General features: G+C 39.2%; 1 protein-coding gene across 1 annotated transcript; it reads right to left on the bottom strand.

Annotated features, from left to right (window-relative positions):
* Positions 1 to 384: 384 nt before the first annotated feature.
* LOC140486343 (transgelin-3-like) lies at positions 385 to 17,192 on the bottom strand. Its single transcript, XM_072585344.1, has 5 exons — positions 16,957 to 17,192; positions 10,376 to 10,564; positions 6,266 to 6,440; positions 4,664 to 4,766; positions 385 to 2,149 (listed from the first exon to the last, which is right to left on the bottom strand). Exons 2-5 carry the CDS (start codon positions 10,553 to 10,555, stop codon positions 2,008 to 2,010), a joined length of 600 nt encoding a protein of 199 aa, XP_072441445.1. The 5' UTR covers positions 10,556 to 10,564; positions 16,957 to 17,192; the 3' UTR covers positions 385 to 2,007.
* Between the last annotated feature and the right edge of the window lie 2,998 nt (positions 17,193 to 20,190).

The following is a 20,190-nucleotide window of genomic DNA, read 5'->3' as shown; positions in this document are numbered from 1 at the left end:
TCTCACTTTAGCTGAGAAAAAGCTTGGAACAAAAAGGTGGCATCCTAGAATCACTACAGCAAAGGGGTGAGCTTTCAGCCCATTGAGTATACACCAGCTCCCTAAAGAGCAATCCAGTTAATCCTATTTGAATGATCTAAAAACATGAACTGCTCAGCTTCCAGAAAGTTATCAAACTGCAAGTTAGGCAAATAGAATTATCTGCTCAACAGTTTTGTTTTCTTTGATCATCTTCAGTGACCTCACATATCCATTTGTCCAGAAACATTTGTGCCCATTAGAAGCAGTTAGCAATTCAGAAATTTTTACTTCATTCAATCTTTGCACTTTATCTTTGCCATTACATAACCATACTAATCCATCTTCAAAGCTCTAACACCATAGTTGTAACATAAAAATGGTTTTATTTCATTAACATTTCTGGCATCACATTTGCTAACAGACCTTTTCAGACATGGGAGACTTAATTTCTCAAAATTAGACGGTGAACACTTATTGTATCTCCTAGACAATGGATTACACTTGTAAAGTTGGTGTATGGTTGAGAGCTTTGCAAGAAATACAAACAGCAGCAGCTCTGGTTATAACATTAAATTTGAAAAATCTCCAGGCATGTCATGTCACACATACAACTTATTATGCTGATTCATGTCTAAAAACTCCTGAAATTAAGCTTCTAGTGAAAATTCAAAGGAGGGCCTACATTAGACAGGTTGATATTTTTCCGATTAGACATGGTAACATTGGCAGTTCAGCAGGGGAATAAAAGCTTAAATTGTTAAATACAAATATCCAACCCAAAATATTCACAGCAATGCTGACTCACTATGCTAATTGTAGGCTAGCATTGAATTTAACTGAAGCAATGAAATGTATTGGATATCAAATTTAGTAGTTCATGACAATTTGCAATAAATACAAGGATCAATTTTACATTGACAAGTTCAAACAATTAATTTCCAACAATGTTTATTGGTTACATTCATGGATGTGCTGCCTCTTAATGTCAAAGCAAAAGTTCTAGGACAAGTTTTGTGATTTAGCTCAGAAGGGAATAAAAATATTTGTGACTGATTTCTGCAAGACCCAGGAATCTGAATAGTAAAATCAGCTGTTTAACTCCGATGCCCATCTGAAAACATTAAAAATTCAATTTGTGGGAAAACATGATAGTGTACAATGCAAAGATAAAACATAACTGCATTTACTGGTAGGGTTTAAGTGTAAATAGGAGTTGGAAAAATTAGTTAACACCCTTGTGTACAAGAGATAAAATGGAGTTAATACCAGAAGAATATTTATATAATTAGAGGGGCTAAATTACATGACATTTAACATAATCAGTACATAGTGTAGGCTCAGTTACATTTCAGACATCACTTCTTCCAAATGTGCCCATTCCCAGTCATCATTTACTTCATGAAGCCAAAAGCAGAACAGCTCCAGAAAAATACTATTCTTGCATTTAACCGCTCAGCCATTAAAACTTGCCAGTCCTGTTATCCTGATTGAATCAGGAGGATTCAGACAACGCTTAGTCAGTTGCTCAAGTCCCCACTGAAGACTAATTGAATATCCAGTTGATACTTAATATCCAGTAAAATTACTAAACTGGGCTTCACAGTAACATAACACTTGACCAAGGTGTAGCATGGTAAGTTTCTGTAAACTACCAATTGCAGATCAAGAGAATGGTGAAGACCATACTGAACTTCAAATGCTCCCAAAAAATTAATTTCCTCACCACCCTCTGTCAGTAACAGGTAAACTTTAGAACAGGTCTTGGTCAGGTTAGATTAGATTGGTGAAAACAACTGATTAATACTGCAAATTTAAATGGTTTCTTTTAAACACAGCCAGAGTAATCCTTTAAAAAGAAAAACCCACAATTGAAGCAGAAACATCTTGCTTGTGATGCTTCAGGAGGCGGCAGTTAAATTCTGCTAAAGATTCAGTTTTAAGCATACAGTCCATTTGCTTTGATGCTTCCCAACACAGGATGGTGGTTCACATGATCTGACGAGGTGTGCCATAACCAGTCATACCAGACTGGGAGGCTCCTTTGTTGCTTCCCATCTGCAAACCTATAACACTTTGCCCCTTTCGTAGCTGTTCATCAGAAAATGCTCGCTTGTTACCCTGAGCTTTCCTGTTAGAAAGGAGTAGTAATTACTATACACTCGGCAAAGAATACAAGAAAAAAAAAAGCAACACCATTCTATGTGTTGAATGGAACATTTGTGTATCATGAATGAGCAAAGCATTTTCAATGTGGCAGGGGGCAGAGAGAAGTGACCGAGGGGAATTTGGGAGAAGTCAGCTCACTCACCGTGACAGAAGATCATGCAAGAATCTTTAAAGGAGCTGCAGGTGACATCATGAGTGCAAAAGTGACATGCTTCACAGGAGGGCCCTTGATTGGTGAGCATTAGTCAGGTAATTTTCCTTTTTTTAAAATTCTCAGGGTCTTACATTTTTAGAGTGGTGGAAACTTGACTGTTGTGCACAGCAGAGTACTTGGACTGCTGTTTGGAGGAGAATATATTTAGCAAGCCTCTCATTTGACCAGTAATAATGAGTTTCTTTAGTCAAGATTTGTTCAAGTTTGTTTTCAAATCCAGTAGTCACTAAAGGGTTAGAGTCAGATGTACAGCAGGGAAACAGACCCTTCGGTCCAACCTATCCATGCTGACCGGATATCCTAACCCAATCTAATCCCACCTGCTAGCACCAGCCTATATCCCTCCAACCCTTCTATTCATATACCCATCCAAATGCCTTTTAAATGTTGCAATTGTACCAGCCTCCACTTCCTCTGGCAGCTCATTCCATACACATACCACCCTCTGAAAAAGTTGCCCCATAGGTCTCATTTCCCCTCTCACCCTATACCCTTTAGTTCTGAACTCTCCCACCCCAGGGAAAAGATTGTATTTATCCTATCTATGCCCCTCAATTTTGTAAACCTCCAAGGTTACCCCTCAGCCTCCAACGCTCCAGGCAAAACAGCCCTAGCCTGTACAGCCTCTCCCTCAAATCCTCCAACCCTGTAAATCTTTTCTGAACCCTTTCAAGTTTCACAACATCTTTCCGATAGGAAGGAGATCAGAATTGCATGCAATATTCCAACAGTGGCCTAACCAATGTCCTGTACAGCCGCAACATGACATCCCAACTCCTGTACTCAATACACTAACCAATAAAGGAAAGCATACCAAACACCTTCTTCACTATCCTATCTACCTGCGACTCCACTTTCAAGGAGCTATGAACCTGCATTCCAAGGTCTTTGTTCAGCAACACTCCTTAGGACTTTACCATTAAGTGTGTAAGTCCTGCTAAGATTTACTTTCCCAAAATGCAGCACATCACATTTATCTGAATTAAACTCCATCTGCCACTTCTCAGCCCATCTGATCAAGATTCTGTTGTAATCTGAGGTAACCTTCTTCACTGTCCACTACACCTCCACTTTGGTGTCATCTGCAAACTTACTAACTAAGTCTTATGCTAGCATCCAAATCATTTATGTAAATGACAGATTAGAAATGGCAGTTCAGGGGGTAGTATGATTCTCCTGTGAGTTGCAGGAAATCAGAAATCGAACCTCACACCAAAAGGTTCAAAAAGATGAGTGACTGCCAGGAGTCACCTGTGGCTCTTCCCCTCAAACCAGTTGACCATTTTGGTTGCTGTTTCATTAAATAAACTCAGAATGGGGATAGCAGCAGTCAGAACAGTGGCACCACAGCTGGCCCTGCTATACAGAAAAGAGTTAAAAGTACAGGCGAGCACTGAGTCTGGGATTCTATATTCAGGGGCACAGATCAGAGTTTCTCTAGCGGCAAACAGGACTAGAGCATGTGCTTCCTCCTTGGTGGCAGGGTCAAACAGGACCTCTAGAATTGTAATCTCAGGATTACGCCCTATGCCACATATCAGCGAGGCCAGAAAGAGGAACATAGTACAACTGGATAGGTGGCTGAGTAGTGTAGGATGGACGGTTTCAGATATCTGGAGCCAAAGGATGGGCTTTTAGTAAAAAGAAAAAAGGCACGGTTAACCTGCAGAGATGTTTGGCATTGCTACTCAGGAAGTTTTAAACCCTGGCATGGAAGCAGCTGGGAACCTGAGCAAGAGGTTAACATGTGAGAAGGTAGACAGACATTAATAGGATGAGCAAGCAAGGCCAGTTTAATAAACAAAGATGAACAATAAAAAGTAAAGACAGGAGGAAGAAATAGTAAGATGCTGAAGGACAAGATAGAGAGAGTTTAGCCAAAATTAGAGTTATTTATACAATAGAGTGCATGGAACAAGTTAATTTGCTGCAGACAGATTGAAATTGGAAGCAGACATAGTAGCCATTACAGAGACATGGCTGCAGGATGGTCAGGACTGAGAACTAAACACCACAAGTTAAGGTTACAGGAGAATAGTGAAGATAGTCGAGGGTGTGGATTAGCATTTTGAATCAGAAACAGAATCACTGATGGGGAGGGAGGATGCAAGGAAGGAACATTAGATCAATTATGTAACAGCCAGTGTACAAAATATTAAGCTCGATTGCAAGCAAAAGAAAACAAATTAGATGTTAGCAAGTTAGTGAAACTAAGTTTAAAATCTAAGCCATTAAGTTAATTTAGAATACTAAAATACTTACTTATGGAACCAGTTAGGGTCACCATGATAATATCCATCGTCTTTCGTAACTGCTACACTACCTAAAGCCATTAGAGTTCTTTGAACTGCAGCCAAATCCTTTCCTATGGGAGAGAAAGAAAACACCTTTTTAGGTTATGGAGCTTAACGGAATTGAAATTCCAAACAAGTGCAAAGGCATCAGGATACGTATTTTGGACTAAAACATTAGTCTTTTAAGTCAGAATGTGCATAACACTGAAAGATAATTTACAAGTGCCCAGTTTAAAATTATTTCTTTTTAAACTACACTTAGCATTCTTTCCATTTCAACTTTATGGCTTCCAAAATGTTTTCAAACAAGCAGTTTGTTCATTATGTTCAAATCTAGCCAAGGGAAATGTAATTAAGCATGTTGGGTCATCATTTTCAATTGTAAAATGATCAAAATCAAAATTTACTACTTATAGGCATACAAAATGTGGCACATAACAGATTGGGCCAAGTAGTCAGGGAATTGGCAAAAGCCCACCCACAAGCTCAATGGCTGCAAGGAGAGCAGAAAGCAGCTTTTCACCTTAGTCAAAGGGTCAGTAATTTTTTTGGGGGGGGGGGGGGGGGAGGTGGTGGAGGGAGGGAGAGGAGAAGATGATAACTTTAAATAAGGTGAAAGTTAAGAGGTTTAGAAGAGGAGATCAGATGAAAACTTTTTTGTTTCCAGATGATGATGGGAATATGGAATGCACTGCCTGGGATAATAATTTGAGGCAGGAAACCATGGAACTTAAAATGTATTTGGAGGAGCATCTAAAGTGTCTAACATTCTGGACTACTGCAGGTTGTAGTACATTTGTTAGTACAGTTTTGATGAGCCAAAGACCCTCTTCTGTACTGTATGATTCTGTGATTATGAAATGCTAGAGAAAAATTGGAACCATTAAGACATTCACCATTCCAATTGTCACCTTCAAAGGTTTTAACTTAGTTTTTCTTCCTCTTTAGAATGCACAAGAGTGTGTGCTGGAATGTTGGAAAAACTGGTACCAGAGACATGCCAATGTCATTGTAGCCAACTAAAGCATAATAGGACTTTTCATTGGAATTCACTAACAAAATGATTAGGTGCTGTTTGCAAGTCATTTCAAGTAAAAACTTAGACCCAAATAATAGGAACATTGGATATTCTTGAACTTCCCTTCCTCTACCACATTCAATTAGCAGTAAAGGCAAATGCCATTTTAGAATTAAGATTCAAAACGTTAACTGTCACAATGAACTTTCCACCCCATGGGAAAAAAAAATAGAAAGCCACAATACTGGTTGAATAAATTTAAAATTAAAAATCTGTATAAATGGCAGATTAAAAACAAATGCAACTCCTTTGTACAGCATTGAGGTTTTGGCAGTATTCCATTGGCTATTGATTAAAGTGATCATTTTAACTGAAGCAATTAGACAAAAAACTAAAGACATAGCCACCATTCCACTTAATATTCACTCCTTTTTAAAGGAGAAAATTTCAAATCAACCTACCCAAGTCATTTCTGGTTTCCTCCCCAAAAGACAATAAATACATAGTTATTTTAGAGTTAAACATTTGAAACTAATGAATTATTAATACTACCTTCCCACAAGTCTACAGTCTGGAAGATATCCATTGTTGCAACACCATAAGCTTCAGCAGCCTTCAGGAATTGAGAAATCTGTTCCATCTGTTTAAAGGCCATTTTGGATTCCTGAACTTTTTTAATTGGCTCTTCATCTTTTGGATAAAGGCTATTTATAACTTTACATAATAGCTAAGAGAGAAAACAATATAAAAATATGAACTAAATTTCAGTGAAGAACATTAAAGCATTTTACTTAGTTCTTTCCATTGCTAATGAATAACTATGTCCACAGAGAGCAAAGTTTAGTTCCTTAATAAAATGGGAATTTAAGGCAAAGAAAATACAGCTGCGTAGATGTGCTAAAATGACAAATACCATTTTCAATGTGAGCTTGCCCAAAAACTAGATATTAATTAGTGGGCTCCATGCAAGTCAGATGGTTTCTTTCAAATTCATAAGGCAATGATAGAAACATGGATCTCCTTACAGCAGAGACACCAACTTTAAAATCCAAGTACTGTACAACACTTGGTGACACTTACAGCTTCCAAATAAGTGTGTTGGGGACCCACATGGATCCTTAATGCTTGCCTTTTCTGACATTGTTTCAATTCTATTCAGGTCCCCACCCTTCACCTTTTTCAGTAGATTAACAACAGTATCCATGTTATTTGCTGCATTTACCTATACTCTTTGCTTCCATTTGTCACCCTTCTCACTTTTCATGTTCCACTCAACTCTTCCCTCTGCAGACTATCTCCATTTCTGATGTTAACAAATAATCAGAGCAAAGGTTGTTGATTCCTCCAGTTACTGCTCCTCATCACCACATTGGCAGAAGGTAAAACCCTTGCACAGTTTCTGTTGCATGCATTCCCATGCTTTGTCTTCATGTCAAGATGCTCTTTTACACCCCACAATGAAGATCACACCTTTGTCTTTTACTGTGGCTGATGACCCTTTAAAAACAGGCACATCTTTGTTCTTCCTTCTGCATTAACCTTAATCTCGCAGAACAAAAAGGATTTCCCCAGTTCTAGCTACTCTCCAACCTTAAATTTAGCAGATTTACCACAATTTTTGCGAAGTGTTTTCTTCTGCCCCTTCCTTCCACCCACCTCCCATTCAATAGGGACTGTTCCCTCTGACACCTTATCCTGCGCCTCAGATTAGATTACCTAGAGTGTGGAAACAGGCCATTCAGCCCAACAAGTCCACACCGACGCTCCAAAGAGTAACACACCCAGACCCATTTCCTGCTGACAAACACACCTAACACTATGAGCAATTTAGCAGCACCAATTCATCAACCTGCACATCTTTGGACCATGAGAGGAAACCAGAGCACCCAGAGGAAACCCACATAAGACATAGGGAGAATGTGCAAACCACAGTCACCCAAGGTAGGATTTGAACCCAAATCCCTGGCACTGAGCCAGTGGTCATCACTGAGCCATTGCACCACCCTTCCAAGAAGATACACGAGTGCAGTCAAATGCCTGGCAGGTTCCTGCGTTGTTAATGGAGATGTTTATATAGAATCCCTACAGTGTGGAAACAGGCCATTAGGCCAACAAGTTCACATTGACCCTCTGAAGAGTAACTCACCCAGACTCATTCCCCTATCCTATTATTACTTAACATTTACCCTTAAAAAAATACACCCAACCTACACACCCCTAGACACTAGGGGCAATCATAGCCAATTCACCCAACTTGCACATCTTCGGATTGTGGGAGGAAACTGGGGTCCCTGGCACAGAGACTGCAGTGCTAACCATCGTCGCCATGCCACCTATTCAGCCAACACCATCTGCCCATATTTCACATATGCAGAACATTTACATCACTTGTTCTTTTCCTTCCTTGCTGCACTAGCCAAGACCACAAACACTTCCCATTATCAAAGAGGAACATAGACCCAGATGTACAGCACAAAAAAAGACAACCCTTTGGTCCAACTCCTCCATGCCAACCAGATATCCTAAATTAATCTAGCCCCATTAGCCCACAGTTGTCTAAACCCTTCCTATTCATATACCCATGCAAGTGCCTTTTAAAGTGTTGTAATTGCACCAGCCTCCTCCACTGGCAGCTCATTCCACACACACCATCCTTTGCATGAAAACATTGCCCCTTTAGTTCCCTCAATACTCCTTTAAAATATAGTAGACTTTAATTGCTCACAACCGCAACTTCAGCATTTAAAAAAAAGGACAATGGGTGCACAGGAACATTAACTCCAAATTCTCCAAGCCATGCATCATCTTGTCTTGCAACTATTATTTCAATGGTGATGGAAATTCCCTCACTAATCGCATTGCTGGTATGACTACACCAAATGGATGAATGGCTTGAGAAGGCAGGTCACGACCTGCTCAAAAGCAATTAGGAATGGGCAACAAATGCTGACCCAGCCAGAGATGCTCATCTTGAACAAGAAAGAGAACCAGCTCATATTCTGAGGAAGGGTCACTGGACCCAAAACATTAATGGATTCCTCTTCATAGATGCTGCCACATCTGACCATTTACAGCAATTTGTTCTTGTTTGTGAAAACCCCAACGCAATTGTATTGAGTGCACCATATTGCTGGATTTGCCAGATTTCTGATTAAAAAAGCTAAACAGTTGGTCCTTGTCTGATTTCTCAAGTGACTAAAAAAGAATCCTGGCACTATTTTGATGAGCAGATCAGGTTTTATTTGGTGCCATGAGAATAGTTCGAGATCCAGGTTATCTGAGCATCACATCGCGATTTGTGGGATTTTGTTGTATGCCATTAGTGACCATTAAAACACTTCCAGGCATTCAAAACCTATGAAAATGGTATTTCAAAAAATGCATGTTTTATTCTTTTAAACATAATCATACCAATAAGTAAACATTTATACTTTTATACATCAACCAGAGAAGCCACCAAAACAAAGGACAACCCTTTAATTTAAACTGACTTGAAGTTATAAATTCAGTTTAAGAAAAAAATTCACCTTACCATTGCAACTGGCTTATGAACCCAAGAGTTCATTTTGGTCAAGAAACTTGAAGTGAATCAATCTTCACAAAACATTCCTTCCGATTCTAGTTTTGATAAAGACCTATCCAATCTATTCGATGGGTACTAGTTGACCCCAGGAGTGTTTCAATACTTTTAGGCATTCTTATTGTACCAATAGGGAATTGCAATATTTAGACTGCTCGTTTGTGCCTTAACAACAAGGGCATCACACCTAAACCTAATCCAGTCCTCAACTAGCATTCAGAGCTATGGAGACACTACTTTTCCTCCTACCTAAACCAGGAAACTAAAGGACAAAATACATTTATCCCTTCCAGTCTTTCTAGTAGAGTGGAATTGGTGATTCCTGTTCAGTTTCAATCTCCAAGTTTCAAATCAAGAATAACGTTTAGTGAATTACACTGTCAATGAGTTAACTGATGAAGTGTTATCACTGCGAATAAAGTGGATTTGCCTTCAAAAATAAAAACCACCAACCTTGAAATGCCAGTCGAGACCATAACCTGCTACTCAATCAGTGCTACAACTGACAAATCAAACTGCAACTGATTTTAAGAGTCATTTTTCCAGCATTTTCTTTGTATTTATCTACACAACCTCCCAAAACTTCCTCCAAACAGGTACTATAGAAGTCCTGGTCCTCCTCCACTGCCAAATGCTAGCCACCCTGATGCCTGGAAGAAGAACCCCTCATCTTTGCCTTGGGACCCTCCAACCACATGGGATCAATGCCGATTTCACCAGCTTCCTCATTTCCCCTCCCCTTATCCCAGATCTAACCTTTCAACTCAGCACCGCCCTCCTGAACTGTCTATCTTCCTTCCTACCTATCTCACACTGCACCCCACAGGAACCAAGTAACTAAAGAGATTCATAAAAGTCTTCTAGGGTCACTTTACAATAGTTAGTTAAAGCACATTAGCATCAATATACTTCTCAAGTGATTTTTATAAAACCTGTAACTGGCACTGGAGCCAAAGTGTGGCAAATGCTATTCAGCCCTGATAAAGTGACAATGGAGGTACTCATTTTAACTACTTTGGTACTTTTGACGATTTCCTTAGGGAATATAGTCAGTCAAGAATGAGGAGTTAAAATATACTTACAGCACCATTCATCAGCCACTTCTGAAAGTGCACTTTTCCAGCATCTGGACGATTCACATTCCCACCACATTGTGCAATGATCCAATCCACTAACCGTTCTTCTAATTCAGAATCATATTTCTGTTCAATCTTTTGCTCAACCTCTCTGCTCAGGCCATAGCTTGGTCCTCTATTGGCCATTTCTCAAGTCTAGAAATGCAAGCATTGAGTTAATATTTACAAGACCTCTGCACACAAATGTACATCAATACATTAGATATTGAACATATGCAGGTGACACACACACATGCATGGCACAGCATCAAACCACAGGGCCACAGTATGATGAAAATCTAAGCTTGCCCACATTGTTAGAGTCAGATCATTGTAAAATCAAGCTTCAGGATAAACAAGTAGCATTAACCCAAAACCAGTGTCCAATACAGATATTTTTGATGGTAGCATTAAAGCAAAATTATATTTAGTAGTAATACTTTCAGCCCCAACAGCAATCAACCCAAGTTCTAGACAAAGGCTCTATTTTCCATAAAATTCCTTGAAGGCCATCTGCAAAATTATGCAAATTTAATAATTCCATTTACAAATATTAACAGAAGTATTGCAGATTTAAAATAGTTAATTTTCCATAAAAGAATTTAATCTATACGAAATGTTTTTGTCATAAAGAGGCCAGCAAATTTCAGGTTCTCTTTGGAATTGAATAGCCAAAAGTGTTACATCAGTGCTCATTGATGCATTTAACCTGGAATTTGCAATTTAAAGAGAATAGCAAATAGTTTATGGTGTGGCCTAGTCAAATAGTACAAGTATGCATAGGTACAATGAAGGAAATAAATTAACCTTCATTTCCAGCAATTCACCACAAATCCATTTCAATAAGTTATGGATAATGAGATGGCACCAAAATTACCATAGAATGAGAAACAAATCTGGGTGTAAAGCTGAAAAAAAGGGTAAGTTCACAGAATGGTTGTACTAAGGCAGGAAACAATAATCATTGGCAAAGAGTGGTGCTGGAAAAGCACAGTAGGTCAGGCAACATCTGAGGAGCAGGAGTGTATGTTTTGAAGGGCTTATGCCCAAAAATGTCAACTTTCCTGCTCCTCAGATGCTGCCTGACCTGTGCTTCTCCAGCATTTGCAGTCCTCACTTTTTCCAGGAAGCATAACAGGACAAATCAGCAATGAAAAAAAAGCAGGGGTTGATAAATATCAGCCTGAAACAAACTGTTCTCCCTCAAATGCTGCCAGACTTGCTGGAATATTTCCAGCATTTTCTGCTTTTTTCAAAAAAATATGGAGGTGCTGAACATGTGAAGAATGGACTAGGTACGAACACAGGAAAGTGCAGAGGCAGCAAGAAAGCTGGTGACTAGTGATTCATTGCATGAGCTCAAAAAAACACTGGGGCCATGAAATAAACAGTTATAAAAGCAACATTAAGTGGAGAATTTTTAATTGCAACACTAAAGGCAAAAAAGGCCATGAATAAAGAGTGGCAGGTTACAGCAAACTTAACGACATCCCAACATCACAATCCCAAAATCATTTCTGTAAGTCAGTGGTATAGACTAGGGTATTTTCTTCCTATTGCCCAATGTGGAATGTTTAATATTTGGAGTCTAAATAACTGAGCTCTATCACTTGCTTGCCAAAGCATATTGAAAATTTGGAACAATCCTCTAAAAGAATGCCGGGTCAGTTGAAATTTCAGGTTGAGCTCATATTGATTTCTGTTGGACAAGGGTAACAAGGGATTTGGATCAAATGCCAAGTAAATGAAGCTGCAGGAGGGAGCAGCTGTGATTTAACACAGTATAGTAGGAAAGATTCAAAGTCTGAATAGGAACACTGACCTATTCCTGTTTTTATATTTACAAAGTTATTGTCTTTCTAAAAGAAAAAAACCACCAAAAAAAAAAATCAGCTTTTTAAACTGCCACAAAATGCAATTCCCAAAATGCAGTTGATTTAATGTAGTTGCATTTGTTTCTGGAAAACTATTGACAAGAGAAAATTAGATTAGTGGAATTGAGTCAAGATTAAAGTAGTGCTGAAAAAGCACAGGTCAGACGGCATCCAAGGAGCAGGAAAATCTACATTTTGGGCAGGAGCCTTCATCAGGAATGGCGAAGGGCTCCTGCCCAAAACGTCAGTGTTCCTGCTCCTCTGATGTTGCCTGACCTGCTCTGCTTTTCCAGCACCACTCTAATCTTCACCCTGATCTCCAGCATTTACACTCCTCACTTTCACCTAGTGGCAATTTTGAGGCATTTAAACATTGTCCCCATGTGCTACTGGATTCTGAAGAGTCTGTTCTGCCCTTGTTGACACTATCAAAATTACATAAAGCCAAGAACCACTGTGTCAGTGATCCACCCAAGAAAATCATTATTAGCTAGGCCATGCTTTGTGAAGCAAGCATTGACTGGTTGGATCAATATTTGCTGGTAGAACTGTTAAATAACAGCACACATTTGTTCACTTCTGGATCAGCAAGCAATGAGATTCAATGCTTTTAATACAATTTGGCTACTGCAAAACCTCCACTATGAACACTTACCCTAGCAACAGAACCAATAATCTTGAAATCAAATCTAAATTCAGTATAAAACCATTATTCGAGCATAGCATATAGGCAAAGTGGGCCATTCAGCCCAGCAAGTCTGCTCCACCATTCAGCGAGATCATGGCCAATCTGATCCACAACTCCACTTTCCTACCCTTTCCCTATAGCATTTGATTCCTCTACTGATTACTCTCAAGCTTGCATATACATAGTGACCCGGTCTCTCAAAGAATTTCACAGATCCGTTACCCTCAAGAAATGCCTCCTCAGCTGTGTTTTAAATGGGGGATCCCTCATGCAAGATTATGCCCTCTTGTCCTAAACTCTATCACAAGGGAAAACAACTTCTGTCATGTGTCCTAAGAAGCTTATGTTTCAATAAAGGTTGCCTCATTTTTCTAAATTTCAAAACCCAGGAACACCTCGTGAACCCTTCTTTGGACTGCCTCCAAAGCCAATATTTTACCTCAAAAAAAAGAGAACCAAAACTGTTCACAATATTCCAGCTGTGGGCTGACCAGTGTCTTGTATAGTTTTAGCAAAGCTGTTACTTCTATACTCCATTCCTTTGAATGAAAAGGCAAATAAAAATGTTGGTCTTATCAACTGAACTGGAATACTGGCTTTTCATGTGATATATGCACAAGGACTCAAATTATTTTGCTTGTAGTTTTCTGCAGTCTGTATCTAAAATGGACTTCAGTTCTTCTATTCTTCCCGCCAAAGTGCATAATTTTATTTTCCCAGATTATATTCCATCTGCCAAGGTTTTGCTCACTTAACCAGTCATCCTCACCACTTAACTGCTCATCTATTCTTGATGAAGCCACAAGTTTGGCTATAATGCTAACTTTCCACACCCAAGATCACTAATGAATAATAATGGTAGGAATCAATGACAGCACCAATCCCTCTAACTCCACTAGGTATAAGCTATATCCCAAAAAGATGCCCTTTACCCTGATACTTGGTCAATCATCTATTCATGTTGATATGCTAGAATCCTTCATCTCCAAATATCATAGAGTCAAATACATGGTACTTAATCAAATGCCTTCCAGAAATCCAAATATATTAAAACCACTGTTTCTCATTTGTCTCCAACTTATTACCTCAACAGAATTTTAATAAGTTTGTCAGGCACAATTTCCTCTTCATGCGGTCAGAGAAATAAAATCAGTCAAAACGCTCGGCTGTTATTTCCTTTACAATAGACCAACATTTACCCAATAACAGATGTTAAGCTTGCTAGCCTACAGACTTTAAAAAACTCATCTCCTTCCTTTTTGAAGGAAAAAAAAAAGAGGTATACATTGGCAATTTTCTAATCCACTGGTACTTGGCCACAATTGAAGATTATTGCTAATGTATCCACTGGCTTGGTTGTTACTTTAAATATCCTTTGATGCACCCATCAGGCCCAGGGAACCCCTCAATCTTCAGCTCTACTGGATTCCCAGTATTCTCTTCTCCTTTCCCCCCCCCCCCCCCCCAGTGATAGCTATTGTATTTATTTCTGCCTGTTTTTCCCTGTTGAATTAGGTTTTTTTTTAAAAGAATGATATTATTGTGTTTTAACATGAAGAATCAAGTTATTCTGTTATTTCCTGGTTTCCCATTATTATTTTCCCAGCCTCATTCTTGGAGGATACATTTACTTTGGTCTCTTTATTTAAAGAGACTCTTGCTGTCTGCCTTTAAAATTGTTATTTTCTCTTCAGTTTAGTTTCTCAAATTTTCCTCTTCCAATCCGCATTGATTCTTTTAAAAGTTGCCTAATCCTTTGGGTTACCACCAGTTTTTGCCATATTGTCAATTTTTAAAAAATTCTTGCAGTTTGGTGCTATCCTTTCCTTTCCCAGTTAACCATGGAACACTTAACCCATTTCTGGAATCCTCCTTTCCTCACTGAAAAATCTTCAGTGTAAAGCTGAATTATTTCCTTAAACATGTCATTTTTCCTAAGCTGTTTTCACTGCTAAACTCCTTTCTAACCTACTCCAAATAGCTCTGCGCTCATTTGTATTAGTGAGTTTAACAGTTGCTTCCCACTCATTGCCCCCCCATCACAATACTAAATTCTGCTATGCTATGATCACTTTTCCAAGGAATCTTATTAAACTTACTTCATTACACATCCCACATCTAAATTAGCTTAATTGCCATTTGGATCCACAAAATATTGTTTCAGGAAGCTGTCTAGAGAATATGAATGCTCCCTTATGGCTACTTTTACCCATTTGATTTTTTAAGTATACATAAAAAAGGTTAAGTCACCCATGATTAACATACTGCCTACTTTACACGTGCCCTCTATCTCCTGATTTCTTCTTTGTCTTACTATTTGGCTACTCTTAGGGAGCTTTATAGACTACTCCTGTAGTGCTTTCTCCCACCCCCCCCACTTATTTCTTACATCTACCGATATAGATTTGAAATCTTCCAATCCTAGATCACTTCCTACTATCCTACTCATTCCATCCCATAATAGCAAAGCTGCTCCTCTACCATTTACTCCCTATTTGTCCTTTACAAAAAAGGATAGCCCTCATATTTAATTCCCAGCTTTGATCTCCTTTTAAAGGTTACAAAATCACTGATTAGCTGTCAGTCATGTCATTTATTTTCTTCCAAATATTACATGGATTCAAGTAAATAACCATTAAAATTTTGCTTTTGTACATTTCCTCCTCCCCTCTTTACTGATGCTGTCTTATGTTTGTACATAGTCCCACATTCAGTATCATTATGGTTGCCAAATCTTTGTGTTCCAAGTCTACATTCCTCCCCCAATGCCTACACACCCATAATCTGTTTACATTCTTAATTCTAAAAGATTCAGGACACTGGTCCTAGGACAGCTAAAATCCATGTACCACAACAACTCCCTTCTCCCAGGTAGAAAAGTGGCAGTGGCCTAAAACAAAAACTTAAGTGATAAAATATGTTAATGCAAGATATCATTCATGGCTTTACACAGGTTTAAGTCTTAACAAAAGAATCCAATGCTCAAAAAGATTCAAATGCTGTGCGATTTAACTCAAAAAAGTAGGTAGCTATTCAAACTCAAGCATTTAATTGGAGGGTGACTGTTTCAGAATCTATTGATCCCAATCAGATTCTAATTCACATGCACATACAGTCTTGAGAGAAAGCAAGCTCCAGATGTCCAATGATTCCCAATTAAATCATACAGCTTTGGTCCACACAGGCATACTATACAAATTTAAAAGGCCAAGAAGGCATTATCAAGGATATGCCAACACTGATGTTAGACAATATTAAGTGGCCTATCATATTGTAATAGATTAGTGAAAAAACTAAAATAGTTAACTAGTAACAGGCCATTTTAGCTCTTACCCGTCATTTCAGGATCAAATGTCTCCACCCCCTTCCCCAAAATCAGGTATTACCATCTGTTCTGACCATTACTGAAATCTGCTTTCACGCATTAATCGAAACATTTGTGGGGGAAGCGGAGAGGGCAGATGCTTTGCATTATTATTTTCAGAATGTCACTAAGGATTGTGTACATACAAGATCAAAGTGACTATCATTACTAGCATCTATCACATCATTTCAATACTAAAACTGTTGTTATTTTACTGCTTCCATTTGAATTATATATGGTATACATGCTCGTGGAAGTTAACAGAATGAACGGCCAGCACCAACAGCCTGGTCAACAACCACCAGCGCGGCTTAATCCCAGAAAGCAAAACAAAAATAACTAGTGGGCAAATGAAGCTACCTCCATACACTCCAACTCTCCCCCCCCAAAAGAGTTTAAGTAATTACTTAAGCTGTGTTGAAAACAGTTGCGTGTAAACATCTGCAAGACACGTTTCTGTAATTGAGGACTAATTCATAATATTTCCCTATCTTCATAAAAACTTGCTTCTATCGCGCAACTACATTTAGAAAAAATATTGCTCCCCATGTGATGTTCGCATTCCGCGGCATTTTAAATCCCCCCCGTCCTGCCTTACATAGAGTTTGTATTTGTTACTAACCTGAAACAGAGACGAGAACAAGCAAATACGAAGAGTAGGGAAAGATACAAAACCCACGAATCAGCTGAGTGAGAGAGCCCCGTGCAGGAGATGTCAGAAAAAGTGGTTCTGGTCTACAATAGACACACCCAAAATGCTCACTGATTGATGGGATCCACACAGTTCAATTGCGAGATGCAGCTGATTGTGATAATGCAGGTCCTTTTCCGGTCGCCTGTCCCACCCGTCCCGGCTGGCTGGTGAGTGGACAGAATTAAAGCCGTGACCATCATCACAAGTCTGCACGTTGTCCAGTCACCAGCATAACAATCAGTCAAGGCATCCCGAATAAATCAATATTCCAGCAACGTGGAGCACTGTCCTTGGTGTTTAAGGTAGACATTTCATTCAAAACATCATGCTCTCAATGTCTTATTTTTAAAATATATTCGTGAACTTGATTAATAATTCAAATATTGCGCTTGAGATTATGAATTCTTTTCAATTAGACGTAAATGTCAATAGCCATCATAATCGATTGATTAAATTAGTGGTTTATTTAAAAAGGAGATCATTTCCATCAATAAAGTTGATTACAAAAGAGAAATAAAAACGCTTTAGATTGACCTGATCCACTTCCCCGGTATCAAAAACATCTGAAGGCACTGAACAGGACAGAGGCTAGAGCTCTGCCAAAATTCTGACAGATGTGCTGAAGGCCTTGCTCCTGCAGTTTACTCTCAATCATCAGCAAAGTCATGCTATCTAATGGCACTGACTCAGCTATGGCTTGCTCACATTCTCTGTGTCTGTGTATGTTTCCTCAGGGTGCTCCAGTTACCTCCCCACAGTCTAAAGATGTGCAGGTTAGGTGGATTACCCATGGGAACTGTGGGGTTACAGGGAAAAGGTAGGGATGTGGGACTGGGTGGGACGCTCTTTGGAGGGGTGATTCAGACTCAATGGGTCGAACGGTATTCTCCCTTGCTGTAGGGATTTTATGATTCTACACAATGTTCAGCACTATTATGATTCTTCAGACCCTACAGCAGTCTGTGTCCCTATGTAACAACACCTTGCCAATGTTCAAGCTTGGATTGACAAGTGGTTATTGTGATGTAAACTGTGATGTATATGATATCTTTTAGAAACAGATGAACAGGAATAGGCCATTTAGCCCCTCATGTCTGTTCTGCTGTTCAATGACATCATGGCTGATTTATGGCCTAACTTCATATACCTGCCTGTGGCCCATATCCCTTAATACCTTTGCTTAACATAAATTTAACTATCCTTGATTTCAAATTAACAACTGATCTAGCATCAACTGCTGAATGTGGGAAAGTGTAAGGTGATGCACTTTGGCAGGAAGAATAGAGACATAGACAGTTTTCTAAATGGGGAAAGGCTTTGGAGATCTGAAACAAAAAAGGATGTGGGAGTCCTAGTTCAGGATTCTCTTCAGGTTAACATGAAGGTTCAGTTGGCCATTAGGAAGACAAATGGATTGTTAACATTCATTTCAAGAGGACTGGAACACTAGAGCAGAGATGTACTGCTGAGACTCCATAAGGGTCAGGTCAGACCACATTTGGAATATTGTGAGAAATTTTGGACCCTGTTTCTAAGGGAGAATGCACTGGCATTGGGGAGAGTCCAGAGGAGGTTTACAGGAATGATCTTGGGATGAAGGGCTTGTCAAATGAGTAGTGGTTGAGAGCTGTGTTGGCTATATTTGGTGGAGTTCAGAAGGATGGTGGGAATCTCATTGAAATGCACAGAATACTGAAAGACCTGAAGATCTTTCCACTAGTAGGAGAGACTAGGACCTGAGAGCACAGCCTCAGAGTGAAAGGTCAACCCATTAGAACTGACATAAGGAGAAATTTCTTCAGCCAGAGGGTGATGAATCTGTGTAACTCATTGCCACAGAGTGCTGTAGGGATCAAGTCATTGAGTGTATTTAAGACAAAAATATCTGGATTCTTGATTATTAGGGGGAATAAGACAGAATGGATTGAGAAAGATATCAGCCAGACTCAATTGGCCAAATAGCCTAACTCTGCTATATATCATATAGTCCAAGCCAGATTTCAGACTGGAATCTTATTTGGCCAGTAAGAACATTATCTGGGATCAAAACACCATTCACCTCAAAAATACCAGGTAATGCCCATTTCCAATGAGAGAATCTCCCCTTGACGTTCAAAGGCATTACAATCACTGAATACTGTATTAATAACATCTTCAGGTCATCACTAACCAGAAACTGAATTGCTATAAAAGTACTGTGGCTACAAAAGAAGATTAGAGCATTGGAACAGGTAACTCAACTCCTGAATCAAAGCCTGTCTATCAACTATAAGTGACATAAGACATAAATCAGGAGTGTGATCAAATACTTTCCATTTGCATGGATGAGTGCAGCTCCAACAACAATCAAAAAACCAGGCACAACTGAGGTCCAAGCAACCTGCTTGATTGACATGCCATCCAGCACTTTTCAATATTTCCTCCTTCCACCACTGTCATGGAGTAGCAACACTGTTTACTATCCACAAGATACACTGCAACGACTCACCAAGACTGCTTAGTTGGCATTGTCCAAACCCTCAATTTCCAGTACGAAAATAAGGACAGAGCAGCAACTACGTGGGAACACCAACTACAAGTTGCCTTCCAAGCCAAACACTGTCCTTACTTGGAATTATATTGCTGTTCCTTCACTGTAATTGTGTCAAAATCCTGAACATCCCTTCCTAATGGTACTGTAGTGGTTCATAAAGATGGTGCACCACTACCTTCTCAAGGGCATTTTGGGATGGGCATTACATGGTGACCCAGCCTGTGATGTCCACTTCCTATAGACAAACAAAAACAATAACCTTGAGTACCTCCCGTGAGTACATGCACGTAACCACTATACCCAACTCTATAGTTGCCCCTCAAGTTTCACATACCACTTCAGTGTCTGCTTGGCCATATTGGAAAAATAAAAGACATCACAAAATAGACTTTTCAAACCAAATTTAAAAAAATTAACCATTCTGTGCATTCCTTTTTGTGCTTTTCTCTGTCCTCGTGCATCTACACAGTGCTGCATCAATGGCTGCAGCATAGCGGGTGGAACACTGCTGCTATATTTCAGAAGTAATTTTAGAGAATGACCTCAAACAGTTTTGGCACTAGAACACCTTTGTTTCAGACTATATCACCTCCACATGGGCAGTGACAATGTGGTTTGGCTGGCCAATA

This window comes from Chiloscyllium punctatum, chromosome 15 (genome assembly GCF_047496795.1).
Source record: "Chiloscyllium punctatum isolate Juve2018m chromosome 15, sChiPun1.3, whole genome shotgun sequence".
Lineage (NCBI taxonomy): Eukaryota > Metazoa > Chordata > Chondrichthyes > Orectolobiformes > Hemiscylliidae > Chiloscyllium > Chiloscyllium punctatum.
Note: the sequence above shows the minus strand (reverse complement) of the source record. Positions and strands in the feature narration are given on the sequence as shown.

What these genes read in the sequence shown, in the direction of transcription:
- LOC140486343 (XM_072585344.1), bottom strand. Translation starts at nt 10,555, where the DNA reads ATGGCCAATAGAGGACCAAGCTATGGCCTGAGCAGAGAGGTTGAGCAA. An exon ending in AGTGGCTGATGAATGGTGCT is followed by an intron (nt 6,441 to 10,375) that starts GTAAGTATATTT and finishes TTTCTCTCTTAG; the next exon opens with CTATTATGTAAAGTTATAAA. An exon ending in GACTGTAGACTTGTGGGAAG is followed by an intron (nt 4,767 to 6,265) that starts GTAGTATTAATA and finishes TCTCTCCCATAG; the next exon opens with GAAAGGATTTGGCTGCAGTT.